Source organism: Poecilia reticulata, chromosome 3 (assembly GCF_904066995.2).
Source record: "Poecilia reticulata chromosome 3, P_reticulata-male-v2, whole genome shotgun sequence".
Classification (NCBI taxonomy): Eukaryota; Metazoa; Chordata; class Actinopteri; order Cyprinodontiformes; family Poeciliidae; genus Poecilia; species Poecilia reticulata.
The window spans coordinates 971,419-986,207 of NC_088832.1; the positions used below are offsets into that span (position 1 = coordinate 971,419).

Below are 14,789 nucleotides of genomic sequence, written 5' to 3' on the forward strand. Positions count from 1 at the left end.
GGGGACATCATACCAGTGAACAGCACAACATTCACCTGGGATTAGTTCTTCTTTCCCCTGGCACTGCATTTCACTTTGATATGTGAGTTCATGTCGTATAAATGTCACTGTTGGTGATCAGAGGAAGGAATTTTAGTAAATAACAGCCACACAGTTCCGTCAACATCTGCTTTATCAGACCCAGGAAAGTGTGGAGACATTTTGTCCTTCTTGATTTCTGGTTTTCTTCAGAAAAGACCCCTGTGAGGTTCAATGGTAAACGGCCTGTAGTTGTGAAGCGCTTGATCAAGTCCAGATGACCCCAAACGACCCCTACATCCAGTCACTCCCACACACACTCACACACTGATGACGGTGAGCTACATTGTAGCCACAGCTGCCCTGGACAGACTGACAGACAAGAGAGAGGCTATCAGGCACCAACAGGCAAAGCTGGTGAAATGGTGAAGTGGTGTCCTATCAAGGACACAACAACTTTAACATTTAGGGAAAAAAGTAGAAATTGGAAAGTGGAAGTTTATGCAGTCATTGTTAGACTTTCCACAAGAAAGAAAAAACCAGAAAATAAAACCCCTGGTGTTCCAAAGGTCAACAAATACATATAACATCATGTGGTGTTCTCTGAACTCTGAACAGAGAAATCTGCATCAGTTTCATGAAAATGGCTGATCTTGGTTGAATCAAATCTCCAGCCAACACTGTGTAGTCTCTTTGTTGAGATGTTACTGGGCCTCAGATTGACTCCACAAAGACTGTATTGTTACTTGGTATACAGATTATCCAATAAAAGCCAAGTTTTCAAGTCCAAGTCCATGTAACCCAGGTGACAAGTTCAGCTTTGGGTTTTCTTCTTTGTGTTTAGTGATCCTTGAGAAACTCTGAGCAGAAACTTTCTCAAGTAAAAACTCAACAACTCCTGAATCCTGTCCTGTTTGGCTCTTTTGTAGAAATGAAGAAATGTTCTAATTCTGCCTTGCGTTCAGCTGAAACTGTTCCCAAAATAAGAAAACCAGAATATTTTATTTTTCCTGCAAGACACAAATAAATGACACACAGTTTTGCTTTCTGTTTTCTCCTGGGTCTCCATCTTAACATTTTGTTCATGCTGTGCTTAAGAACATTTCAGTGGTTTAAGTGGTGTGGATCAGCAGTCACTGCAGAATACACAAAGTGGCAGGAAAAAAAACGAGCAGAGCGACAAAGCAAAGGGTGGGAGCCTATAAAGGTTTCAGTCAGGACTTTTCCCAACAACGTTTGGATAGAATCTGTTTTCAATTTAGACCAAATAAAATTCCCTAGCTACCGCTGGCCTGCGTGTGCTGAATGCAGATTAGCAACAGTTTGCAATGTGTCAGGAGATAAGATGTAGCCCACCACAATGGGCCGGCGGCCAACACAACCACAGCACTGGATCGGTTCCCCAGAGAACAGAGAATAACTCTGATATATATATCAGAGTTATATAATCTATATATCTATATCTATATATCTATATCTATATATGTATATATATAGATAAGATGTAGCCCACCACAATGGGTCGGCGGCCAACACAACCACAGCACTGGATCCGTTCCAGTGCTGTGATATATATATATATATATATATATATATATATATATATATATATATATATATATATATATATATATATATATATATATAACTTTCTGTATCATAGCTGGATTCTGGAGTGGGCGGTGTTGACTTAGAATGTCATCCAGATATTTTGTGGTACTATTGTGATAACAAGAGTGATGATGGAAAAATGACTTATTATGTCTTTTATTATGTCTTTTTCATGTAACTGTCTGACTGTGACTGTATGTCACAGCATTCAAATCCTGCTCTGGACAAACATTCCCATCTGAAACAGACTTCTTCAGGCGCCTCAGACTTACTGATTTATATCACTAAACTCCACACGGTTACAATATACTGGATCATATTTTCAAATGTATTGATACTTATTGTTCTTGTGGAACCCAGGTGAAAAAAAGTATACTTTAGTATACTTCAAACATACTTAAATTTGTGAAAGTACACTTTAAGTATACTAAATATTAAGTGTACTACCTATGAGTATATCCGAAGTATACTAAAAATACACTTGTACCAATTTCGAAATTAGAACTTTAAACACACTTAAACATAATTGTACCAAAATACACCTTTAATATATTAAATAAAAGTATACTAAGTGAACAAAATATGAATGAATATGTATGAATTTTTAAGTGCCTTAATAATCTTTTACTATTTCTTAAAATAGCATACAATAAAAAAATGATAATCATGATGGAATTTTTAAATAAAGTATCCAATCAATTTTCAGATGTGTGACGTAAAACCTTATAATCAACGGCATTAGCTCCAGTTCATACTCCAGACCAGATGGTGGCGGTATTGCACACTTTCATTTATTTAAAAACGCCACAAAGAGAAAAAAAAAACCTTGAACGCAGGGAAGATAACGGACGCTGTTCAAATTCGCCATTCGCCAAGTGTAATTTAAATACATTACTAATATATTAATAGTATATTTAAAATATATTGAAGTATATTAAATAAATATTTTTAATATAATCCTGAGACAGAATTATTACACTCAAAATATAATAATTATATAAAAATATAATAATAAAGCTCTGAAATATTATATTTAAAAAGTATTCTTTAAGTACACTCTAAGTACACTTGAAGTTGTTCCAAAAAAGTACATATAGTATACTATTTAAATACTACTAAAGAATACTAAGCACAAAATTAGTTGTTCCAAAATAGTACAGTTTAAGTACATCGATAAAAGTATAAATTTAGTGTACTAAAGTATACTTTTTTTCACCTGGGAACAGTGAAGAAAATATTGAAAAAGTAACTTTTGAGATGATACCAGTTGTATTTTTTTGAACATTAACTGACATTTATGGAAACAACAATAAATCAAAACTCTTATACTCAACCAATAAAAAAAGAAAGTTTGGTTTTATATTTCCCATACTTTTCCAGTTTTGTTCTTGTATTTTGCTAAGTTTTATTTTCATGTTTATTATTTGAATAAGTGATTTCTTCTATTCCGTTCTAGAAGGACTCCAGGGTGTCTGAGCGGCTGATGGACCCAGGTTACACCAAACCTCAGTTCTACACAAGTAACGGACTGGTTCCCCTCACTGGGACGGGAACTTTTTCAGCCGCCTGCTCTCACCTGTTGCTGGCCCAAACTGTGAGTTGCTCAGCCTGGGCAGCGAGGAGGATTTCCTCTCGGCCAGTCGCATGCGGACCTGCTCTTGGACCCTCCGGACTTTGGCCAGCGGGTCGGCGGACTGCCCGTCCGAGGGCAGCACGTAGGCGGTACAGGAGGAGTTCGGTTGCAGCGCGGTCAGAAAACAGCCGTCCGCCATCGCAGCAGCCAGACTTACTCACAACGGGGACTTAAACAACTTCACCCGTGCAGAGAGGGGAGAAAAGCAGGGGAGTAAATATTCCAACGGTCCCGAGTCCCGTCAGCGGCTCAGCGTCTGAAGGAGAGTCCGCCCGCTGCGAAAGGAGAGCAGAGCAGTCAGCAGCCCGAACATCTGGAGGCGGGAGCTGCGGGGAGGAGGTCCGGGACAAACCCACCTGCTGTCAGGGACAACCCGACACTGGAATGGTTGACTGATGATTTGTGTTATTGTTTAACAGTAAAATACATTATTCACAACAAATAAAATACTAAACCCCATACGTTTGAAAATTGAGTAGAAGGAAAGATGTCTTTCTCTGAAGAACTACTGAGCGGGAGGAGACAGACAGGTGAGGAAAAACTGTTCTATCTATCGATTCAGTATTTTTATCATGCTGTTGTTGTGCTATTAGCTAGCTGCTAGCTAACAACTTTGCTAGTAAAGCTAGATAACTAAAAAGCTTCTTCCCTGTATCGTTAATGATAGCAGTCATTCTTCAGTATCGCTTATGCTATAGGGCAGGGGGTGCCCAAACTTTTTGAGAGCAAGATCTACTTTTTCTCTCACCAGCCTGAGATCTACCTCATGACACAAAGACATAAAAATTGCAAATTAAACTCTATTGACTTATTTTATATGCGAATATACATCAGTTATAGCAGAAATAATAAAGTGACAGAAAACTTAATCCAGTTTCTTCCTCAGTGAAATTCTGACACTGGGAGCAGCTTACTGGTTTCTCAGTCAGAAGCTGGTTGCAAACCTGATGCCAGCAGGTGTCAGTCAGTCATGGTGGATCTGAACTTTGGTTTGATGATCTCAATATGAGAAACTACAGACTGATAGGAGGAACCAAAGAGCCCACTAAGGGTAAAGGCAAATCTTCTGAAGTCGGGATATAATTTAATTTCACATAATTATCGAGGTAGAATTTGTTAAAACTTAATGAAATATATTTGTCCCATTTGATGTTGTGACGTATGCTCACAAAGAACGATGTAATTAGTCCAAGTTTGCCGTCTATTGGATGTTCAGAAACTACAGCAGGTGTAATGAGCCACAGCAAAGGTAAACAAGGTAAAACAATCCTAGGTAAAAAGACATCAACTCAAAACCACTCCTACCTTTTCTCTCTCTTTTTCTCTCAAGCACACCCGTTGCCGTGGCAACCGCCTGCGCCCCGCAAGTCAAGCAAAGATGACATTAAAAACACAACATCCTCTCCATTATAATATCAGGTCGGTTTCCAGGCTTGATATTTATTTCTGATTGAGATAATAAGCCTCTCTGAACACAGCGGTGGTTGAGTAGCTAATTTAAACTCCTGCTCTGCTCGTCAGTCGGTCTTTGAGTCGCTTTTTTTTGTTTTGTTAATGGAACCGAAACGCACTGAATTGCGCAACACCTTGTTGAAACAATAATTACTGAGATTATTAATTGTAACATGCTTTCTTGACTTTTTATAATTATTCTTTTTTTAATGAAGCTACAAACGTTTAGGATCTTAGTGAATAATTTTGATAAGCCTATCAGAAGAGGAAGTGCTGATCTCAGCGTCCTGGCGGCGTTCAGCTTGTCACCTGCTGCCGAGATCGACTCAAAACCTTTCCGCGATCAACCGGTCGATCGCGATCGACGTATTGGGCACCTGCTATAGGGGCACATCGCCCGTCCAAAACCGATCACCTCCATCATGGATATATGTCTTCTAATTTCCTTTGCTGCATAATGTACATCGTATTTATAATCCAGACTTTAAGTAAGTTTAGGGTCTGGCTCGCAGAGTATGCAGTTAAATACAATAAAATTGTAATCAAAACTTTTGTAATTGTAATGATTCCCTTTAAAAAAAAAAACAAAAAAAAAACGTTTAGTTTAAAAAACTTTTTTTAAATTAAATAACTCATTCTTGTCTCGTGAACTTAAAAAATTATTTGCCAAACATAAACTTTTATTTGCACACATCAGAAATCTTTTATTGTGATTTTGGGCCCTGCTCAAGACGTCATGTGAGAATCACAAGCAAAACTTTGAGTCACAAACAAAAACTTAGAATATTAAGAAAAGATTTCTGACAAGCGCAAATAAGTTTGTTTTGCAAATAATTTTTTCACTTCATGAGACAAAAATGTGTGATTTTAATTTTTTTGTTTTAGTTTTTTAAGCAAAACTCAGTAGGCTTTTCTCATGGTGACATGCATTAACAATTCAATATTTTCTTTTTTTTCTTCTTTCTGCAGTTCCACAATAAAGTTTGATGCAGCTCTGGTTTCCTGAATGGACCGTCTTCATCTCCACTGCAAGTGCAGCAAACAGGCAGCTCTGTTTTATAGATTACACTCCACTAAAAGGTTGCATTGTGCCCTTGTTTATATTTTTAATAGTGTAATTCTGTAAAGACAAAATATGTCTGGTGGTCCAGCTCTGATTTACATATCTTGCTAAATTGCGGGTTTGAATATTGCAATACTTTCCTATAACAAAATAGACCTGCAGAAAGAAATGACTAAATATCTTACATAGGGATAGTCATATGCTCTATAGAGTTTTTCCTTAGCTTTGATTGTATATCTCACAATTTTGTAATTTATCATTGTTTATTAAACTCTGAAAGCTGAGTGGCTTTGTTAATATTCTGTCCTAGAATGCGGTTAGATGGGCCATTTTTTTTTTTTGAGCACCTGCCCCTATAGTGGTCTCTGCACTGCCTGAAAGCCTTTATTTCTCTTAATTACAATGATTTTCCACTTAGAGTTAATGAAAATATGACATTTAAAATTAGAATAATACATCAGGCCAGTAGTAAAAAATAAATAAAACCAAAATTTAGCCTTAATGGAAAGTTTGTTTAATGCCTGCTTTGTTAGGTCCCAGGTTGTTGTTAGTTGTTTGAGGGTTTGATTTATTGATTCTAGTTTCACATTATTTCTGTGTACCTTAGTTTCTGTACTTTGATTAGATCATCTTTGTCTCTGTTTTACCTTAGCCCAGTCCTTTAGTGACTTTAGTTTTATTATATTCCTTAATTATTCTCTGTCTCTCCCTCCTCACACCTGAAACTTGTTTCTAATCATCAGCTGTTCCTTGTTTCATAACCAACCTCACCAGTATGCATGTTACTCATTCTCAGTCACTCTTTGCTGGTTCCTCCTGTGATCACCCGTTGTGTTCCTAGATATCTTTGCTGGTTTTCTGTTCCTGGCTCCTTTTTTTGTTCTATTCTGGCTCCCTGCGTTCCCTGTGATTTTCTTTTTTTGCTCTTTATTTTTATTAAACCTCCAAATCCACTTGACACCTCTGCCCAGAGTACTTGGGTTGTACTCTGGGATGTACTTCAACGTCCAACACAACATAAAGGTTGTTCATTTTTTCAGGTTACTTTTAGTCTGACAGAAATGACCCTGATCTGTCAGGTGATGGGAACGCTCGCCTCGACTCAAGAAGGCTGATTCCAGCAGCTTGTATCTCACTCCTTTTTATCACGATCCATATCTCATGGCCAGAAGCGAGGCTGGAAGCATCTGAATGTCCAATGTCACTGATAAACAAGCAAGAAATCAAATTGTACATAAATAATGAAGTTTGCACAGATTGCAAAAGTCTGGCCGATCAACTTTAAGAAGCCTGACCTGCCGACTCCGAGGTTAGCCAATGCTGACCTTTTTGTCTGAAATGTTGCTAAATACAGCAAGAAAATCGCTCAGTTGGCAACGGTGGGTTGACAAGGTACATGCAGACATGACCTGGCGGTGTCGGCCTCTTAGTCAAAACTGTCTCACAGCAGAGCAGAAGAGGGCTGGGGGTGATTTTTAGACCTTGTAGGTAAATAAGATCAGTGGATAATATCAATGGATAAGATTGGCTTCACATGTAAGTATCAGCCGATCACTGATCTCCCAAAAACTGGGCCAGATTTATTGTGATCTTGTGACCTTATGAAACATGTGCAGCTTATTCAGAGGAGAAAAAACCCAGACTCGCCATTTTAATCTCCCTCAACATTCACTTCAGATCATGTTGCATTCCAGGCCCACTGTAGTGGGAAGTCCAGTTTTCATGTTACAGCTCATTTCTTTTCCTTAACTAGTAAACCATAAATAACGTCCCGTTTGGAGACCAGCATGGTGGTTCCAGCTCGTGGTTTGTTTTGGCCAGGCTGGACTCCTACATGGAAAACTGTTTTCTGTAGTTTTGAAAACATCTCACACTTCAACAATTAATCTCAATGATGACTGAATGGCATTAATGCTTCACACTTGATTTTTAGCTCTATCTGTTTACACAATGCATCTGTAAGTCATAACATTATGATCCCTAATGCATGTGATGCAAGTGGTTGGAAAATTAAGAAAAAGAGAGATTCCTGGCCAATTCTAAACAACATTTGAAGCCAAGAGAGGAAGCCTGGGTGGAGTGTCAAATCAGGAGGGGTTTAGCAAACCAGCTTAGCTCACAGCTCTGCTCATGTTAAAAAAGTCCTTGACTTCAGGTTAAAACCCTCAGAGTGATGAAAAAAGATGAATGAACGTTTCTGAAGCACTTTTTCATGTTCCCGTAAATATGAGGACACATTAGAATGCTGTTCTCCATTGTCTCAACTTTATCCTACTGTTTTTCCTCCTTTTTGTTACTCACATGTCAGATAATGATGAATGAGAGTGGAGGATGATTGTGAAATCAGCACACTTTTCCTGTTCGCTGACCAATTGTTTCAGGGTCCAGGAATGTGGAAATAACTTCACCCAAAGCTGACATGAGAGGAGGAGGGGAGGTCTGGGAAGCTGCGCTGGAGGAGAGCTAATATGTCAGGAGCAGAGGCCTCTGGGAGGAATTTCTGCAGCCTGTCTCTGAGTCGGCAGCCAAAGCCAAGAGGTTTACACACAAACCCCACACTCAGGGTTTGGGTGTAATGAGGAGAGAGTTTCATTTACAGCCCTGTTCCCTCACAGAGGTCACAACCTCTTCTTCCTTGTAAACTCAGTAGTGAATATGTATAATTTTCTTCTCTTGCTCTCTAATTTATGTGTCCTTTTAATCCTCTTTAGGGCTGCGGGGGAGAGGTGGAGGGAGGGGCAGGGGTTTTTGAGAAAGAGTTGATAACTCCACCCTCCAGAGGTCAGCAACCTATCACAGGCACAATGACACAAAACAGGATTGACCATGTATGTTCACTCACTGCAGAGTCACTGACCGCACTCCAGGACCTCCCCTCCCCCGCACACACACATCCCCACATACCCCCCTTTGTTTTTATTTTCTATGTCACACTTAAATGTTTCAGAATATTTAACACAGTTTTCTATCAGACTAAAACAACTTTTCCCAATAAATGAAAATTATTTCATTTATTGGGAAAAGTTGTCAGAACCAATCTGGTCCAATGTGAAAACTGTCAACATCGCCCTAAGGATGCAGTGATCCACTGCTTCCACTTCCAATACGGATACCAATATTCTGAATTGAATTTACTGTTTGTCTCATGTACAATGAGGTTAACAGTACAAACAATGTCTGAAATATGTGCAATATAAAGCAAAAGAAGACAAGCGATATTTACATTATTTACAATAATAATCAGCTAGATGTATATACATGCATACACATGTAACCATAATTAGTTCATGTGAGTGTTGAGGATGTTAACTGTTTTTGAGTCTGTTTTTGTTTTGATGCCGCCTCCCTGAGGGCAGCAGGGTGGTGCTGTCCTTGGTGAGGGGCTTGGCAGCAGGAGGTGTAAACGTCCACCAGAGAGGGGAGAACCATTCAGAGCTCCTGTTTGGAGAAAGGTTCTCCATGTTTGGTTCCAGAACCAGAACCAAATATGTAGAAGCAACATTCAGCACAGAAACAAACTCTGAAACAGACTTCAAGAAAACTGCAAAACAGCTGAAATACTGAGTACCTTTAAATAAAATATTAAAACTCAGGTACTTAGACTTACCTTCGATTCCTATTAAGTGGAACATTGATAAATATATTTGGTGTATATTTGATATTTTTGATGATGGAATATTACAAAATATATTTGTTTTTGCTAATTTTATAATAGATTACTGTGTTGTTTTTATAGTGTAAAGCTCTTTGAATCGCCCTGTTGCTGAAATGTGCTACAGATAAACTTGAATTGATTTGATCTATATCTTTTTCTGACATACTGTTGGTTTTGTGCCAGATGTTTTGCTTTTTTAGATTAGTAGCCTACTTCATGTAGCCAGGCTCACCTTAAGTCATTTCTTGACTCTAAAGATGATCTCTCCATAATCAGCCCTGGGTGTGACATGTTAAACTGACTCAATAAATGAGGTCAATCACAGTTCAGTGCAGTTTATTTATGATTCATTATTAACATGTTCATTCAATTCAATATTACACAAGCCCAAAATGAAAACATTTAAAGGCTGTGCTCTATATTAGCTAAGGTTGATTTATCTTTAATTAAAAATAGTTTTTACAAGAAAGCAAAATCAGAAGAAATATGTTGGGGGGGAAAATACTTTTCACACCTGAGGAAAAACCCAGAAAACCCCCCGAGGTCACCAACCTCCTAAAACATATCTAGTTACTAAAAACAAAACAAAACAAAAAATGATTTTACTCATTGGAGGTTTGTACACAAGCAAATAAATAAATAAAAACTGCTTTATTAAAAATGTATTTTTGCATTCATTTTTTGAGCAACAGAGGATCACTGAAAATCTCATGACAGGAACATGAAGACATTCTGATTTATGTTCAATACTTGCAAATAAATTTTGATGTGTGGTTTGACTTTTTATTGCGAGGCAAATGGAATGAAGACGAGGAAAGTTTTTGGAAAAACGGCAACATAACAGTGCAGACCAAAATGTTGTAGCAACGTGACAGCAGATGCAGCAGACCAGTGAGCAACTGACCTCTTATTTTAAATGAAGACTGGATTTGCACCAATGACTGGTAAACAAATGCTTGGATTTGCTAGATGGCATGTCTCCAACTAGCACTACTGGTTATAAAAGAAGTGTTCATGTGGTGTGATGCATTACAAGCACTTGGCAGAACGTCTTTTACGATTAGTTAGATGAAGTGAAGCTTCAGATCCCGTTTCTAAATGAGGACCAAAAAGTTCTGCTTTGCTCTCATTTTACTACATCGACGCTGCGACAAACTGCAAACAGCAGCTTTCCTCTTGAGTCTCCTCCACAGAGGTCAGACACACGTAGTGCAAACCGAACAGTTGTCCTGTCGACCTGAGCTCTGGACATCTGCAGATCTTTCAGCGGCCTCTCTGATTGGCTGTCAATTTTGGTGGTTGGCCAGGTACTGGCTGTGCTGTCAATGGTCTCCTGGTCATTCTACGGACTCTGCATTCCTCTGTTGTGTTTCATAAAGTAGAAAATTGTAAAGTACATGTGTGAAAACAGCTGTGGAATTATTAGATCCTTTGGGAGACGAGCACAGACAATCCTACACTCTAATAATTCATACGTATTAGAGATTATTAATAACAGATTATCTTTTCAACTGCACAGGTTCAACAATCAACAATAATTTGCATGGGAAAAACTAAATTGACCAGTTAAAATGTAGCACAGCATTGTGTTTGTCCTTTTCACTGCTGAGTGAGCAGGGATGGTTTTCATTAGGAAGGAGGAGTGGAATTCAGAGCATCTGGGTCCAATACTGTCGACTGTTAATCACACAAACAGACAGCAAGAAACTCTGTGTCGAGATAAAGCAGCAGCGCAGAGACACAGAGAGAGAGAGGAGCGCTGAGGCAATCCAAACAATTCAACTTTTGGCTGGTGAATCCAAAGTTGATGACCTAAAGGATGTTTACGCTGTCTTGGGCTGACTCTATCAGAGTTGGGTCAAATGGCTGAAAACAGCAGAATGAACTTTGGTTTCTATCAGTAATGGCAGACGCTCATCCCCACATGGTGGAATCATTATCTTGCGGTTTTTGGTGGAGTTTCACAATGTGGTATGAATCTCCGAAGCTGTTTCAGTTTTCACATTGGGATTTAGGGGTTTAGAAACGTTGCATAAAATGATGCAACATTGCCCATCATCTGGTTCTCAGGTAGAACGAGGTTAAACATCTGACTCAGAAACTCACATAAGAACAGAACAAAGTTTGACAGAAGTACTTTTTACTCCTTTAATATCACAATATTTATAAAGTTTACATAAACTTGAAAGTGTAATGCGCTCATTGGGATGCAAACTAAAATCTTATTGGTAGCATCTCAACAGGATCCTGTTTGAAACTGAACCAATATCTGTCACAACGTCCACAGATTATGGCCAATCTCTTCATTTTAATTTGACTTAGTATATTTCTGATTGTTTCTGAGCATCTTCTAGTGTGTGAATCCTTACAATAAAGAAATCTACATTGGGGGAAAAAAAGTTTTTCTGCCCATTTTTATGCTTCTTATGAAATGAATTTAAAAAATAATGGAATTTCAACATTGAAAGCTTGCTTGTCTTCTGGTTCTTCTCTGATTTGAGTTTATGTGTGTAACATGTCTACCTCAAAGTGTTTTTAAGGTGTGCAGCTTCAAAGGCATTCCTGACACAGGATGTAACACTGAAGCTCCACAGAATGTTTTGATCTTTACTTAAAAAAGGGTTTATGTATGAGACGTAGGCTGGAGCTCTGGTGGTGTGATGTGGACTAAAAGCAGCATACAGGTCCTCATTGTGCATTTCCAACTCTGTTCAAAACAGGAATCCACACTTTCTTTCCAAGCAGGCTGACATTCTGTGACTCTTTAAAAGCAACTTCTACGATTTTCTAGAGGTTTTTTCATAATCTTTACTGCCTTTTGAATAATTCTAAGCATTTTAACCTTATCATCTTCAAATCCTTGCCATTTATGTTCCATAAAATAACTTTCCCCAACTCTCCTAAACTGTCCCAAAACTGTCTTAACTGTCTCACCCTGTCCTAAAATGTCCCAAACTGTCCCCCTACTGCAGGGGTCTCAAACTCGTTTTCATTCTGGACCAAATCAAGATCATGAAGGTGCTCAAAACGGCAGAATATATGAATAAAACTGTTCATTAACAAATTGTTAATATCATAGCGTTCTCTGCATTCAATCTGTACTCCTTAATAATATTTAACATCTTTTCATTTTGATGTATTTTGGTCCTAAAGGACTAAACAAATTAAAAGTAAATTTAATTTGACTGATAAAATAATATTTAAGTTATAATGAAGTTGTATTTCTGTGGCCCTTTGAGGCTTAGAGGGCCACAGAAATAGCTATGGTGGACCAGATTTGGCCCGTGGGCCTTGAGTTTGACATCTGTGTCCTGCTGGATTGAGGTGCAAACTAAAATCGCTTAACATTGTATTGTCAGTTGTCATTAGATTTCAGACCTGGGAAATATATATCTGTTTAAAGAAAAATATTTACTACAACTGCTGATGGGCTGCAGTAAAACAGCAACGTACTGACTGTGATATTAGATAATTAGATGGACAATGTAGAGGAGAGTCATGAGATGGAAGGGTTGACCTTTTCTTTAAGTCACCTAAAATCGAAATGTGGTCAACATGAATCAGAGAAGACTCTCCTCTCTGTCTCCTTGTCTGTCACTGATACGGCTGAACACTAAACTCATCATGGATCTGTAGGTCAAAACACTAATAGGAAAGTTTTCTGCTTGTGATGGAACACTTTTTCCCCTCTTCTGATTTTCTTGCTGAACTGTGTTTCACTGAACTGTGACTTGTTCTTCTGCTGCCCTCACTCATCTTGCTGCTCCTGGTCATCTAAGGCATGCAGGAAGGTTTTAATGTAGGAGGGCTCCGTTTGTGGAATCTTAGCATTTCCTGTTGACCAAATTGTGAATAACCAGACAAAGACACTCATGCTGTCATTTTTTTGTGTTGCTAATTTCTGCACTTCAGAACAAATTAACAGCCCTGTATGAGTTTTTATGATCACATTTTGAGAAACTCATCTGACTCTTTGTAAATGGTAACCTGGAGCACAGACTGCTGTCCCAGATGAAAGCACCCAAACAGAATGAAGAACATGCACTCACAAGCTGTGTGTTCACACACGCTGTCTGCCGTCTGTAAAAAATAAATTCTTTGTATATTGCTCCCCCTAATGGCAATGTTTGAAACTGTTTGTGTTCACACCTGAATCAAGTGACTGATTTCATCCTCAGCAGGTCAAGTTCCACAGAACCCTGCTGATCCAATGAAATGATTCAAGTGTGTTAAAGCAGAGAATGTAGAGGCTGCTGCCGCTGGCTCTGGACATAACAAAATGATCAAATATTAAAACAAGGAAAAGTGAAAACTTTAAATTGAAATTTATTCAAAAACTGAATAAACCTCGGGCGTGGTGGAGAACTAAAGGTTTTATTATAGGCCACACAGTAAAAGATTCTTAAAGTTTCAGTATGTAAATTTTATTCTTTTTTTTAACATATTTGTTGAAACTGTCACCATGTTGTGAGTGTGGTATGAAACAAATCTCTGAAAAAAAAAAAAAAATCAGGAAACTAGAAACCAATCAGAGCCAGGAGGAGGGTCATAGTGCTGTCAAACACTATCTATGTGGCGCTGCTCTCCCCTCTCCTGCACGCCCCCTGTTCTCTCTGCAATGCTGCAGCTAGCATAACCTGTCCTGAATACTTATGCTTGTTAGCATGACTACTGGTGACTGAATAAACAGTTTTCCTGTAACGGTAAGTTGCTTCTCTTCCATTAGCACATTGAGCATCGAGTACATGAGGTTGATTGACAGTGTCAAACCCTCCTCTTGGTTCTGGTTGGTTGTTTTGCTGCATTTCTTCAGATGGTAATGGTAGCTCAGGGAGGAGATCAATCTTTTCACAGATTATCTGTCTCATAACATACTGTCATGTAATGCATCAAAAATACCCTAACACCGTCATGTTAAATATAATCCTGGGCCTAGTTGGGTGACACACATGGGTTTTTAAAACAGTTTGTTAAAAAATAAGCATTAATTCAGTAAAACTCTTTACATTTGTGATCATAATTGATAATTATTTCTATTTTCTGTCAGAAGAGTTATATTCTATCTACAGGTTCATGTATCACTCACTGATAAAGACTTGTCCATATCACAGTGCAGCATGCTTTGAAACAAAGACCAGACCAGTAAATGACTTACTTGGAAAATACATTTAATCCCTTTAAATCCGGGTAAAACAAAGTCCACAAGGGCAAAAAGAGGGCCAGACTTTTGGCAGTGAGCATTCTTTGTCAAATAGAAAGTATATCAACTTGGAGAAACGCAGTGTGTCCTCATTAAAAGCCAAATAAATGCTGTACTTTATTCTTTTTAGTTAATTTTAATAATCTGGGGGAAAAGC

General features: G+C 38.3%; 1 protein-coding gene and 1 long non-coding RNA gene across 2 annotated transcripts in view; one reads left to right on the forward strand and one right to left on the reverse strand.

Annotated features, from left to right (window-relative positions):
- The window catches only part of pkp3b (plakophilin 3b), a 33,394-nt gene extending 29,861 nt beyond the window's left edge, over positions 1–3,533 (reverse strand). Inside the window, exon 1 of the mRNA XM_008404935.3 lies at positions 3,206–3,533. Coding sequence (XP_008403157.2) covers positions 3,206–3,401 — 196 coding nt within the window. The 5' untranslated portion in view covers positions 3,402–3,533. The remainder of the gene's footprint in view (positions 1–3,205) is intronic.
- A 78-nt stretch (positions 3,534–3,611) lies between these two features.
- On the forward strand, positions 3,612–9,756 carry LOC108166173 (uncharacterized). Its single transcript, XR_001776439.2, has 3 exons — positions 3,612–3,792; positions 4,593–4,681; positions 5,684–9,756. It is a non-coding gene; the product is annotated as an uncharacterized LOC108166173 (long non-coding RNA).
- Positions 9,757–14,789: the final 5,033 nt, after the last annotated feature.